This window comes from Vicia villosa, unplaced genomic scaffold (assembly GCF_029867415.1).
Source record: "Vicia villosa cultivar HV-30 ecotype Madison, WI unplaced genomic scaffold, Vvil1.0 ctg.001519F_1_1, whole genome shotgun sequence".
In the NCBI taxonomy this organism is placed as follows: domain Eukaryota; kingdom Viridiplantae; phylum Streptophyta; class Magnoliopsida; order Fabales; family Fabaceae; genus Vicia; species Vicia villosa.
Genome location: NW_026705649.1, coordinates 331,448 through 345,601, shown reverse-complemented (window position 1 = coordinate 345,601; position 14,154 = coordinate 331,448). Strand labels below are relative to the sequence as shown.

Below are 14,154 nucleotides of genomic sequence, written 5' to 3'. Positions count from 1 at the left end.
ATTTGGGAAGATAAACAATGGATTATGCATAACCTATACTTATGTTTTGTAGAGATTTTATTTCAATTGTGACGTGATGTTTGCACTTCATAGTAGCAGTCACTTGGTATTTAACTTAGACAATCTATTGCAGGCTGCATCCAACATAACTATTCAGTAACAATTCATGACCACCACCAATATAACTTGGCATTCTTACCAATTTCACCTCTTTGAAGGGAGTTGAGAAAAATATGCTGCAATCAATTACTCATTAAATTAGATGCAGTAATCAATTCCATATTGACATCATTTTCTGCAGTCAAAGTTTAATATTTTACAAAACCTATCATATATTTGATGAGAAAATTAGAAACGGTAAGTTAATGTTACAATGATAAAAGTAGAAAGATTCCCATGTTTCAAATCATTCCACCTTCTTCTTCCTTCGTAATCAATTAACTTCATCAATTACAATAACAACTCTTCACCATTAACAATACTAACACCATCATTCATATACCAACAACTCTTTAATAATTTTAATACAACAACAATACGAAAGAAGCAAAGAGGAAAATATATATCAGAAAGTGGAAGAATATAGAGGCACAAAAACGACTTAGAGAAGAGTCTAAAACCATCGCCGCCAACGCTGTTTCATCTTCTAGACACATACCATCGCGCTCTTCTGCCGTTCACAAACAATAGCCACATAGAAATTCCTAATGAATTTTGAAATCAGTAGAACACATCAAATCGAAAACAATTGAGATCTTTTCAATGTTATGGGATATATAACACAAAAATTACATGGGTTGAGAAGGATCGATGAATCAGAGAAATTAGTTACACAAACACCCAATCAAAATCTTTTCAGTTTCATACAATTGCAAAACCACCGTAACAACCGCAGCACCGACACTGTAAACTCTGGTCAACAGCGAAGACACCGTTATTTTCTTAGGTTCCACTACTGTAACCCAAGTCAAATCATGGAAAACTAAAAGAAAATAAACCGACATAGAGTGTTGCAGCGGCGGCGACAAATTTTACCTCGAGCATAATCCTCCAGCAGATCTGAAACAGAGAGAAAAAATCATCACCATCATCAGATGCTTTGGAAAAGAATGGATATAAAAAAATTCAATAAAACAGTAAACAATGAAGAAGAATATAAAAAAACTAAATTAACATGAAAAATAGAACCAACAAACAGAAAAAAATGCTTAAGCCATAAAACTTACTGGTATGAAATTATAAAATAGAAAGAACAATGAAGATGAATGTACAAACAACAATATTAACACAAATCATCAAAGAACTATTCATCGGTTAAAAGCTTGTGAACTGAAGTTTGACCAAATGTTGGTTGAACCTTTACTGTAAATGCCATCCTCTTGCTCAACAGTGAATCAAGCTCATCAGGATACACCATTGTATCATACGCACCTTCCTATGAAAATTGGTGCAAATTAAATATTGTGTCTAATTTTGATTAGAAAACGATTTAAGGGCGATATAGTCTGCACCATATAACGAAAACAAATTAAACTTTTTAGGGCACTCATATTTGTAGAAAATTGATTTGGGAAGTTGGAAAGGATCAGAATAGGCACATGGGATATTGGACCAAATGGTTGAGTATTGGAGGAAGCTTATGTGATGATTGTGTCTGCAGCATAAAATACGTAAAAACATAAAAAATAATTAATTAAAATAATTAATACATTAATGACAGATGCAATTAAATAGTAATGACAGTTTTATCCTTAAAATGAAAGTAATCCATGAATTAATATGGGATTAGGATGTAATTAACAGAGGCATTACTTTTCTTAGTATAGTATTGATTAGAAGCATATATATTCACCCAGTCGACAAAATGGGTTGGATCGCAAGGGATGCCCAATTTTAAATGAAACAACTCTCTCTCCTCTTTTTCCTTTTTATTAGTTTATCATATTTTATTAATGACATATATTTTTAATTTAAAGTTAATATTAAATAATAATAATAATAAAATAAAAATATCCTATATGGATTAAAGAGAAAATAAAACCTAATTTTAATCACTCCTCTCGTCTTCCATCACGATAATTTTTGCCCTCGAAAGAAAACCGATTAAAGAGAAAAGAAAACTCGTTCCTCTTTTGAAAACCTAATCTTGAATCCGTAATCCTGTAGTTCCGCAATCAGGTGTTTTGCAACTCCCTTATGCTTCTCTTCATTTCGTAGTTACGCAATCGACCGTTCTCCAGCTTTTCTCTTCATATTTTTTTCTTCTTCTTTTAGGTATTGTGATTCGCCTTGAAAGAGAAAATGGCTACTAGCATCAACCATGTGTATTTTTTCATTGCAATTTTATGCATTACATCAGTGTTGATTCCAGGTAACAATTCGTATCTAGTTTTTTTTATTGTACTATGATTATTATTAGACTAGTTGATAAGATTATTAATAGGTTTGAGAAAAAAGATTCCAGTTGAAAATGAGTTTCTAGATCCGTTGCCATCGGAGAATTTTCTGGTTTCAAATTTAGTGAGGAGTTCACAAATGACACATTACTTGTTGGAGAAGGAGACTGGAAACACATTTGGGCTCTCAAATCTGTTGTGAGGGGTTTTGAAATTGTGTCCGGGTTGAGTGTAAATCTGTTCTTAAGGACATGTTTTCCGATCTGTTTTCCTTGAGCTCCTCCATGAAATTGTGTCCGGGTAGGGTTAATATCAGTCTGCAGAAACGGTGTTTTCTGAAATTCAGTTTTTGTTGTTTGTATTTTTCTGAAGATCCCAAATTCTGTAAGTTTTAAATATGTGTAAGTTTTTGACAATATTTTATTGATTACAGGAGGAGAATCAATACCGAAAATGAGATATTGCATTGAGAGACCACCATGTCCTGCTAACACCCAATCATGTAGGGATTTTTGTGAAGAAAAAGGATTTCCTAAGGGTGAAGCCGAGTGTCTAACAAGTCTTTGTTGTTGTACTTAATATTGAGTTGTAGCTTCTCAAAATATATGTACACACATAGTCTTTATGACTAGTGGAAAAATAAATACACTGATTTCAATATTAAATAATAGTGTTTGTTTATTAGACCACCTTATTTGATAGTTGTGTTAGAAGATTCGATTGTTGGAACTGTGTTCTAATTCATGACATTCTATTAATTTATATTTAAATGATGAAATTATGCTCATTATCCTACTAAATAAAAAAACCAATCCTATTTAAAAAGCAATTTGAGTTTTGAATTAAAACCTTCAAAAGAAAGCTAACCAAACCTTCAAAGGAAGCTAGAGTTGATAGTATGTGCATAGTTCCACGCCACAGCCTTCACCAACGTCCTCCATTCCACGCCGCGCAGCCGACAACCACCTTACGAGTCCTGCACTTCGCCCCCACTATCACTTCATTCTAGCCTCATCCTTCATCTTCCCATCCTCTGTTTAAGAATCTTCACTGGTAGGGTTTTGTCAAACCTTGAATTTCCATTATTTTTACATAGCTATATTTACATTAAATCAATTAATTCATTATGGAATTGAGACCCTGAATAATATATTTGTAAAATCATTGTTAGGTTTTTTTTTTAATAATGCCAACATTGAAGGTCTGAACTCTGAAATGTTTCAACCTTCAATTTATGAATAATTTGTTTCTTACTCTTTAAATTTGTTTCTAATGGAGCATTATTGTGTGCTATTACTAGACAATTAACCATTATATATGTTGCTTAAAAATTAATTTTGCATTGAAATCCCAATGATGGTAGGTAGGCTAGAACTAAATGGGAGTGATCAAGGATGGCACAATCTCCGAGGTCCTACCGGTGCCTCATGGGTTTCTTGTCCACTATCCTGGTTATCCATCCTCGACCTCCCGTGCTCTTGACACACTGGGTGGAACTCAGGGCATCCTTAAGGTACTTCGCAAGTTTCGTTGAAAAATATTATGATTCACATATTTTTTTCTATGTTGAGTATAATTATGGCCATGTTTGAATCTGTAGGCACGCAGTTCACAATCAAACAGATTGGAGCTTAGGTTCCGCCCTAAAGACCCGTGGTCTCATCCTGCATTTGGGGAGCGTCGTCCCACTAATGCTTTGCTTCTGAAAATATCCAAGAAGAAATTTCCTGATCATGATGGTGCCGAAGGTTCTAGTAGTGTGTGTGGAATGGAGAATGGGATGGAAGAAAATCATGTAGAAAGTGAGGATGGAGCTGCGGATAAAGTATATGAAAAGGAAAATCTCTGTGCTGATATTGTTGCTCATGTTCCCGAGGCTTATTTCTTTGAAGGTTAGAAATTAGAAACTTGAAATGGAATTGATTACCTTTGTGAACCTCCTGAGCAAATTTATGTTTTTTATTTTTGCCAATTATGAAGGAATGGTGGATTACCAATATGTTGTTCCTGTCCATGCGGATGTTGCAAAGAGGAAGAAGAGAAATTGGTCAGAACCAGAAGAAACAGACTTAGGTGATTATTTTGTTTCACTGTTTCTGTTTCTTTGGCTGACGTTTTGAAGTGTGTGTTTAATGGCAGTTTGACATAGCTATTGATTTGTGTTTATATTCTCTCTTAGCTAAGGGCATTCGTATGGATGTGGATCATGAAGACATTATGATCATAGTGCCTCCGATTTTTTCTCCAAAATACATGCCAGAAAATTTAGTGTATGTTTCTGAAACTGTCATTACTGATCACTCACTTATTTTGAGAAAAATCATGGATGCTGCAATACTGTTTAAATCATTTAATACCCATTCAAACTATTCAAATTTTTAAAAGATGGAAAAGTCGTCTTGCTTACAGTCACATGTGTGTTCTATAGCTTGGGGTATTTAGATGGTTATGCTAGATTCTTAGCTATTGTATTTAGATATTTTTGCCTTGTCTCTCCACTGATGGGTGGTAGGTGATCATGAAGTTCTTAGTTGTACTATACTATGTTCAGTTATGTTATATTATTATTTATGCTTTATGTTGCAACATCTTCTTGGGTTACTTTGTGAAGTTTTGACTGGAAAATTTTATCTTGCATTAACTCCACTTTTCAGTTATTTATATTTTTTCCTATTTCAGCTTGAGACTACCTTCCATGCCAAGTTCAAAAAAGAAAGACGATCAAGAAATTGCACATCCCCATTTTGAGGTAATTTAGCTCAAATTAATATTATAATAGGACGTAGTGCGGGCATAAAATTCAATCCTTTGGATGATATAAAACAGGGGCTGTAAGGCGGTACATATTTTTCATAGCTGGATGACAAAACTCATGTAATATTTATAGAAAGAAAACTTACATGTTGCAATATTTTGCGCAGATCGACAGGGAGCCAGTTCTTGCACTTGATTTTCACATTAAAGATATCCTATTGCTATATTCACTCATGTTTTATGTATTTGAATCCATGATCAAACATGATGCAGGTTTTCTTATTACAAAATATTAGCTTTCCAGTTGCTCCACAGTTTTCTATTATAAATCATTTGAATTACACCTATTGAAAATAGATATGCTCAATTGTCACTCTTCTTTGGGTATAAAAGTATTAGTTTTATGAATGCCAAAAAACAATTTTTTGCTTTCTTAGCGATTTTCCAAATTTATATGTTTGAATGTTCCCAACGCTCTACTAAAATAAGAAGAAAAAACAGTTTTGGTTGATGTCATTTGTTGTACATCCTGGGATGTTTTTCCTATGGGTTAACAAAGGTTGTTTTTTTTTTTGAAGAAAGTTAACAAAGGTTATTAAGTGTCAAGATATGCATTATGCTTTAGTACCTGACAGTTTCACTTTAACCACCTTCTAGAAAAGAAAATTTGTGGCTTCTAGTGATACAGTAATAATCATTAATATTTAAAATGACTTGTCTACTGTAGTAGCTTGTAAATTAATATAATGTATTATTATATGAGTTGCATGGCTGCTTTAGTTTGCATGCTATAATAAAGAAGAGATCTATTTCTCTCATCACAAGTTGTCCTGTCGTGGGATGTTCTATTCTATTCACTGCTTTCTAAACAGGAAATAGATCGAAATTAAGCATGACGTTCTCTTCTGGAGTTCTAAGTTGTAATTCTTTGTTAGGCAATGGCTTATTGTTACATAAAGTTCATTACTTGGCATGTTTAGCTGATTTTTTGGCACAAGATGTTGAAGTGCTAGATTGCTACTAATTTTTTTATTTTCATTTCTATAAACTGTCATGAGTTTTTGTGTTGATCTGTATTCACCTTGGAAAGGAGAATATATTTCAAAATATTGCAACAAAGTTGCACTTTTGTGGTTTTGGTTTTACTTAACTCTCTTACAAATTCCTAAAAAAGTGAATTGGGAGGAATACATACCACAAGGCTCAAATCAGTGGGAGTCACAAATGACCCTATCTAGATTGTTTGATGAGAAACCTATATGGTGCAAAAACTCACTTACTGAACACCTGCTCGATAAGGGCTTAAGCTTTTCACAAGGCATGATTAGAAGGTGACTTGTGCAAATTCTGCTGATTAGCTTTCAAATTTTCTAGAATTTAATTGCTTGACCTTGATCATAAGGTGACCTTCCAATCCCTCTGGCAGGCTTCTATCTAGAATTGCTTACTACTTTTCGAGTGGACCATTTCTAAGGTTCTGGATAAAGAAAGGATATGATCCACGCAAAGATCCCGATTCTCGCATGTAAGACTTAGTCCTGATTTTTAAATAATCTATTGGGTTTCACTTCAATCATACATTTGCACTCAAAGTGTTTGGGTCACATGATAAACAGATAAACGTTTTAATAGATGATGTAGCATTAGCAAATATTGTCTGTTGTTAGTTTTATAGTTTCTATACACATGTACCATTGAATACTAAACCTACATGGCCACAATCCTAACATCTCTTGTTGGAGTATGTTTAAATTTTTGGTTTTGCAGTTATCAAAGAATTGATTATCGAGTACCAGTTCCATTGCGAAGTCACCTTGATACTCACGTGGCCAATAAGTAAGTCATTCTGTTCAGTTTATTTCTTGCTTTTCACAGAGCAAACTAGTTAAGTGTATTTTGGAAAGTAACCCTACATGTATATATGCATAGGAAAATAAATAAATATTAGGAATGTAAAATAATACATATAAACAGACACTAGTGTACAGAAGTATATCTTGGAACCCATTACAATCCCAGTTAAATTTCTTTGCTGATTTCCAAGTTCATATAACAAAACTAGTTATTACCACTACGATTTCTATCGTTCATTTTGTGTTGTGTTCTCATTTTATAAGGGTATCATTTCATGCAGATTGGAACATAGATGGAGCGATATATGTGCCTTCCGGACCTTCCCTTACAAGTTCCAGACATCTTTACAGTTCTTTGAGCTTGTTGATGATTATATTCAAGCTGAAGTAAATAAGCCTCCAATGCAGATAGGGGTGTGCAAAATAACCGGTAAGCAAGAACCAAATTACTATCCAAATAAATCCACATTTAAAAGTCCAACCCAACTTTATGTTTACAAACTGGTGGCCCATTAAAAAAAATCGGTTACAAACCGGTTTAAGTATGGGTATACTCCAAAACCCATTGTTAAGTAGCAGCAACTTTAATCTACATAAACTAAGATATCTCCACTTGCATTGCTTATTTCAATGTGAATTCTAATTGGTTAATCCTACAAAACAACCTATGTATTAGTTCATACATAACATATCATTCAAATATATATACAATTCTCATTTTTACTCGCATAAAATAAATTAGATAGAATTAATTAATTTTTAAATTATGTTACCTGTATATGCGTAGCAACATTAGAAGGACGTCAAGTAGAATTTTTAGTGTTATTCGACAATACATGTTGGCTTGTATTTTGATTAAGTGACGATAAACCTACAAATTTTTAGTTAGGCGTTGCATATAATTCATAGAATTTAATTTTAATATTTTGATCAAGAGATGGAAATATTGTTTTTGCTATATCAGTAGGCGGAGTTATGCTGATTGCTGGAGATGGAAATTAATTTATAAAATTGGTTTTAAAACTGTTTTTTTTTAAAGTAAGTAAAAAACCGGTTTTGAGAAAAACCGGTTTTTTAAAAATTGGTTTAAGGTCCAAACTAAACCATATATATAATTTGGTTTGGTTTGGTTTATGATCCATGCACACCCCTAAATGCAGTTTTATAGAAACAGTTTTAAGATCCAAACTAAACCATAAATATAATTTGGTTTGGTTTGGTTTATGATCCATGCACACCCCTAAATGCAGAGAACTTGCACAGTAAGATTTTCTTATGAATTATTATCTTCGTTTTATGGCTTATTCATTTGTTTTTAAATTTCATGTATTAATCTACTGTAATACAATACAATACAGATTCTTTCTGGAATTGTATCAGGAGGTGTTGCTGTTTAGTTGAGGACCATAAACATGTTTTTTGAGGCAAGCTTTAATGTTTGTTCAAGTTATATATGATGGTGGTAAATTATCTAGTTTCTTTTTAAATATTTTGGTTCTAAAATTTCTTAGAGTTTTTAAGCTTAATGTAGTTTACGTCATAGGTCTCCTATAGAGTTTTGACTTAATTGTAGTCTCTATAGTTTAATAGAAATTAGTAACAAACCCGTCAATACGCACAGACATGAGTTTTGATTTAGTATGCGTATTTGTTTATATAATATATTTATTTTAAATCAAAAATAAAATTTAAATCAAGATTTTTAGATCATAAATACTATTTTTTGTATATAAAAATATTTAGATCAATAATAAATTTTTTCTTGTATACAAGTATTATTTATGTTTAAGTATCATATAGAAAAATATCTGAATCAATAGTAAATTTCCGTATATAAAAATATTTAAATTAGTAATAGAGTTTTTTTCCGTATACCATTTTTGAATCAAAATGTTTTGGATTACAAATACTATTTTTCATATATAAAAATATTTAGATCATTAATAAATTTTTTTCATATACAAATATTATTTATTTTTAGGTATCGGTTACAAAATTAACTGAATCAATTTGTAAATTTTTATATATAAAAATATTTAGGTGGTTAGACTGAAAGTGCACTCGTTGATTTTGTTGAAGTTTTGAAATGTAACTTTTGCTATAATCATTGTGTTGTAAACTGTAATTGAACTCTTTGTTTTTGGGTGAGCGGCTAGCAGGATCCTTGCTACCCTACTTGCTAGAGTTGTCTCTTGTTTTTTTTATGATTAATGTTGTGCTTGTGTTTGGTACTGTTATGGGGAGTTGATTTGTGCTTGCATGTCTTATGCCATGTTTTTTAATCTTAATTTATTTGATCTTTTTTCCTTTAAAAGAAATAACAAATTTGTCCTGTATATGACATGATAATTTGGATATGTGGTTGAAGGCTATGTTGCCTAGATATTCGATTTCATATAGCATAGTTGATTATGTTATTTTGAATTGGGAGATGAATGTAGTATGAAATATATTCATTGAAATTATTTGAGATTTATTATTCCGCGTGCGTTATGTATAATGTATGAAAGTATAAAGTATCAAATTGTATTACAAGATGATTAGTGCATGTTTTGTATGTTTGTTTTAGGTTTTCATTGCGGTGAAAATAACAGTGACGCCTTTTTGTTTATGCATTTTATTATATTCTGTGAATATTCGTTATAATTGGGGTTTAGAAAAGGGGTTACATGAGTGGTTTCAACATCATCCGTAGGTGTATTTCTAGAACATTCACATACTGTGCAAGTAGTTATCGTATAATTGAAGAAAATTTCTTTACCCACCTCCCTCTTTTCTTGGCCACCTCTGGTGAAAAACTCAAAATACCCTTACTTCGAAAATGCATTTCCGAAACGCTTTTTTTTTCAAAATTTGTCTTATTTCGGAAATGCACTTCCGAAAACACGAAAAAAAGGTGTTTTCGGAGATGCATTTTCGAAAACACCCCCTTTTTGGGTTTTCGGATATGCATTTCCGAAAACACCCCTTTTTGGGAGAGGGGGTGTGTTCGGAGATGCATATCCGAAATATTCCAAGACCAAATTGGTCTTGGAATGTTTCGGATATACACTTCCGAAATAATTCAATAATTATTAAAAAATTAAAATCAAGGTGAATCAATACAATTAATAGGTATAAAATCAAGGTGAATCAAAATTTCCTAAACAATTTTAAAGTTAAAAATTATATTACTAACTTATATAAATCAAAAATCATTTTTTATTTTTATATATGTTAAAAACAATTAAAATGATAATTACAATAATAATGGTTAAATTATCATTTATGGTAGATTTTATGAAATTTTATTATTAAATTGAAAATAAAACCATCTTATGGTTTATGACTATAAACCAAATTAAAATTCACACGTTATGCTTTTTTTATACATATTCAATCACTTTATAATCTTTATACATATCCGTTATTACTACAGTAAATATTTTACTTAGAAAAAGAAATTTGAATTGTGCCATACAACCACTTAAATATTTTATTATTTTATTATTTATCTTAATCAATGTTTTCTTTTAATATTTTATTATCCCATAATTTTGATCGATGAGTTTATATGATTTATTTTTTCTACTTTTAATTTTTTCTTTATTTATTATATAACATTTTTGAAACAATAAAAATGAAAATCTATTATAACTATTAAAACTCAACTTTTACTGATCAATGCAATTAATTTGAAAGGTTATACGGAAGATGAAAAGTGAAAACCCAATTTTTTTAGTTTTCCATTCAAATTCTTAATTTTCTTAAATCTTAAAGGTAGTTAAATGATAATTACAATAATAATGCTAAAGTTATCATTTAATGTAGACTTTAAGAAATTATATTATTGAACGTAATTATTATTACTAAATTGAAAATTAAATAATCCCTCTTAAATGATAATTACAATAATAATGCTCAAGTTATTATTTATTGTAGATTTTAAGAAATTTTATTATCGAATGTAATTATTATTACTAAATTAAAAATTAAAAGTTCCTCATAATTATTCTCTCCATTTTTTATTATATGTCGCTTTAGCCTTTTTATACACACCAAAGAAATCTTTAACTTTTGCTAATTGTCTTAATATATTATACGATGTTCCAATACCTTTTTGAAGTTACATTTACAATCTCTTTTTTTTCCTAAATAAATCATTATGAATAGAATAGAAATATATAATAATTATTATTCGTAACTCATAAATTATATTAAAATATATAGTTATTATTATTCATTACTCATAAATTGTATCAAATTTATATATGTGAATTAATTAATATTCTAAAATTAATTTTTGGGATTTTTTTTAGATTTTTTTTTTTGTTTTTTCGGAGATGCATCTCCGAATTAATCAAAATCCCAATTTTTTGGGCATTTCCGAAGCAGGAGTAAATTGGGGTTTTCGCTGGGGGTGACCCCCCTAGGGAGGTGGGTAAAGAAAAAACCTAATTGAATTGGGTGGTTTTGTCCTGGCGGCGCCGATGTATTTCGACTGCTTTGCATATTTTTCGGCAATACCGTGAAACGTCTTAAGGATAGCGAATCGTTCTGGTAACTGTTTTGTGGCTGGTTTTTGTTCAAACCTTAAAACAACAGTTAAAAAGAGATCAATTTTTCAACATAGATTATTCACCCACACCATTTTAGTCCAAAAACTCTCTACTTTTATTTGCATGGAATTTGTGTATGAGAACACGACTCTTGTTTCAAATCATAATCACTAAGACACATATAAAGAACATGAAGTAATTTTGTTTCATTGCACCTAAAGGAGGGTATGCGTTTGAAAATTATAATAGAGGTTAAAATAGTTTGTTTCTGATATAGGTGTTTGGTTTGCATGGTGTTTAGAATAAGATGAGTTGTAGAAGCGTGTTAGAAGTTTTTCTTGCAATCATTTGAGTAGCAAAACACTAAATCCACAAAATGAATCAAAGAAACTAGAACTTGATATCATACAAATGCAAAACATTTCGTTTCATACTAGGTCCACGAAAGCACTTCTTTTCCAATTTAAACGTTGAATTTAAAATGTCAAGTGTTTTTTCGGAGATGTATCTCTGAAAAAATCCTTCATATACCTTTTTGACTTCTTCATTATTTCATTCATTTTTCTCCAAACAATATGCTTCTCTACTTTGTGGAGTATATGCTTGGAGCGAAATAGTTTTGTTTTTAAAAACAACAAATGCAATATATTCGATCTCGTTTGGAAGATTAAAGTGTTGGCTTGGATATGGTCTTTTTTCTTTTGAGATATTACTAATTCTAAATGCAACTTTTACGAATTTTGCAAAGTTCGTTTTTATTATTTAGCCTAAGTTTATGTTGGATTAACCTATTCTTTAGAATTATTTTCTGATATTTCCAAATAAAAATTACCTATAAAGCAATAACAGAGATTTGTTTTTCTTTCTTTAAAATTGATAATAATGTCTTTAAAATTATAAATTGAATCTAGTTAAGCATTTTATAAATTAGTGTTTGTGTTTTCTGAAATTCAATTTTTGTTGTTTGTATTTTTCTGAAGATCCCAAATTCTGTAATTTTTCTACAATTTAAAAAACTTTGCTTTTTAGTGTATTGGTAACTTTTAAAAAAGATATTATCCATATAATTTTATCTAAATATTTTTTTATTAATATTAATTTATAAAATGATATTGAATACTAATATAGATAAAGCTCTTAGAATTACAATAAAGTCATAGATTCTTTTTGACAATATTTTATTGATTACAGGAGGAGAAGCAAAACCTAAATTGAAGTATTACGTTGAGAGACCACCATGTCTTGCTAACATCCTAAAATGTAGGGATTTTTGTGAACAACAAGGACTTCCCAAGGGTGAAGTCGAATGCCTAACAAGTCTTTGTTGTTGTGATTAATAGTTGTAGCTTCTCAAAATATATGTACACACAGTCTTTACTTTTTTTTTAATCAGTAATATATTGAAACGGGACAAAAGTCCAAACACGATTACAAAAGAGGCTTAAATCAAGCCGAGAGAAAAGAAAATTACTTGCCTAATCAAACCTAAGATAAATATAGCAAAGGGTTTTTGCTAAACTCGTAAAAGTTATAATTAGGATGAGTAATATTCCCAATGAAAGACCATTTCCACATGAGGGCCTTACAACCCCAAACAACTTCTCTAGAATTCCAAACACTATCCTTGAAAATGATATCATTCCTTCTCAACCAAATACTCCATATAATGGCCATCCAAATGCTCCCCTGCTTGCCCTTTTTAATTTTAAGAGTACGACAAGCACAACTCCATCTATAGAAACTCTCCTTAAAATCCTGAGCCACAATATACGGCATCCCCAACCAGCCTGCCATTTCATTGGGAATATTACTCATCCTAATTATAACTTTTACGAGTTTAGCAATTAACAAAGCAATTAACAAATGGTACAAGGATTCGGTCGTACCACCACATAAGACACAATCAAGGTTGGAAGAAAGATTGAGAATACCTCTATGAAAAAGAAGCTCCTTAGAAGGGATTCTATTAAGAAAACATCTCCAACCAAAAGCCCGCACTTTAAGAGGAACATCCACCCGCCATAGCATAGAAAAAACAGTGTCAAACTTATTAAATGTGCCGTAAGGAATGGAACCCGCGTTCAGCACCGAATACCCCGACGCGACTATATAAACAGCAGCATTATTGCCGCTCCAAGCAGTGCTGTCACGGCCAGTAGCTGGGACAACAACGACAAGTCTTCTGCGACCGTAACAACAGCCTATTGCGGAACACCAAAGCTTCCCCAAAGCCAAACACCATTAGTCCATCCTCCCATACAAGTGACCGACACTTCCTGCAAAACAGACACGTTAAAAACAGCCAAAAAACGATCCTTTAGAGGTCCTCCATCGAGCCATGATGAGTACCAAAAAGAAGTAGAGAAGTCGTATCCCACTTGAAAAGTGCAGTTTGAATTGAAATGATCATCCGAGAGATTTTTTTCCAACGAACATAGATCCGCCCACCATATAGAACACCAACGATGCTGAACTTTGGTAACTCCTCCATGAATAGCTTGTAATTTAATATCTCCGTAACGAGATTTCAACATACGAAACCAAAGAGAATTACTACCTTCTATTATTCTCCATCTCCATTTATATAAAAGAGCATTATTAAAGACATCCAAT

At 31.4% G+C, this 14,154-nt stretch overlaps 1 protein-coding gene across 5 annotated transcripts; it reads left to right on the top strand.

The window, feature by feature from the left end:
* The first annotated feature begins 2,058 nt into the window (after positions 1-2,058).
* On the top strand, positions 2,059-10,306 carry LOC131635621 (uncharacterized). Of its 5 annotated transcripts, XM_058906259.1 has the most exons (13): positions 2,062-2,178; positions 2,275-2,371; positions 2,444-2,696; positions 2,830-3,909; positions 3,997-4,288; positions 4,377-4,469; positions 4,576-4,666; positions 5,076-5,145; positions 5,318-5,361; positions 6,311-6,481; positions 6,577-6,675; positions 6,918-6,986; positions 7,285-10,306. In XM_058906259.1, the coding sequence occupies exons 4-13, from the start codon at positions 3,775-3,777 to the stop codon at positions 7,517-7,519; spliced, it is 1,299 nt and encodes a 432-aa protein (XP_058762242.1). In that variant the 5' UTR covers positions 2,062-2,178; positions 2,275-2,371; positions 2,444-2,696; positions 2,830-3,774; the 3' UTR covers positions 7,520-10,306. The 5 variants fall into 5 exon arrangements, with proteins under 5 accessions (XP_058762238.1, XP_058762239.1, XP_058762240.1 ...); XM_058906255.1 differs by lacking the exon at positions 2,444-2,696 and having other exon boundaries at positions 2,059-2,371; positions 2,830-3,449; positions 3,760-3,909; XM_058906256.1 differs by having other exon boundaries at positions 2,059-2,371; positions 2,458-2,696.
* Positions 10,307-14,154: the final 3,848 nt, after the last annotated feature.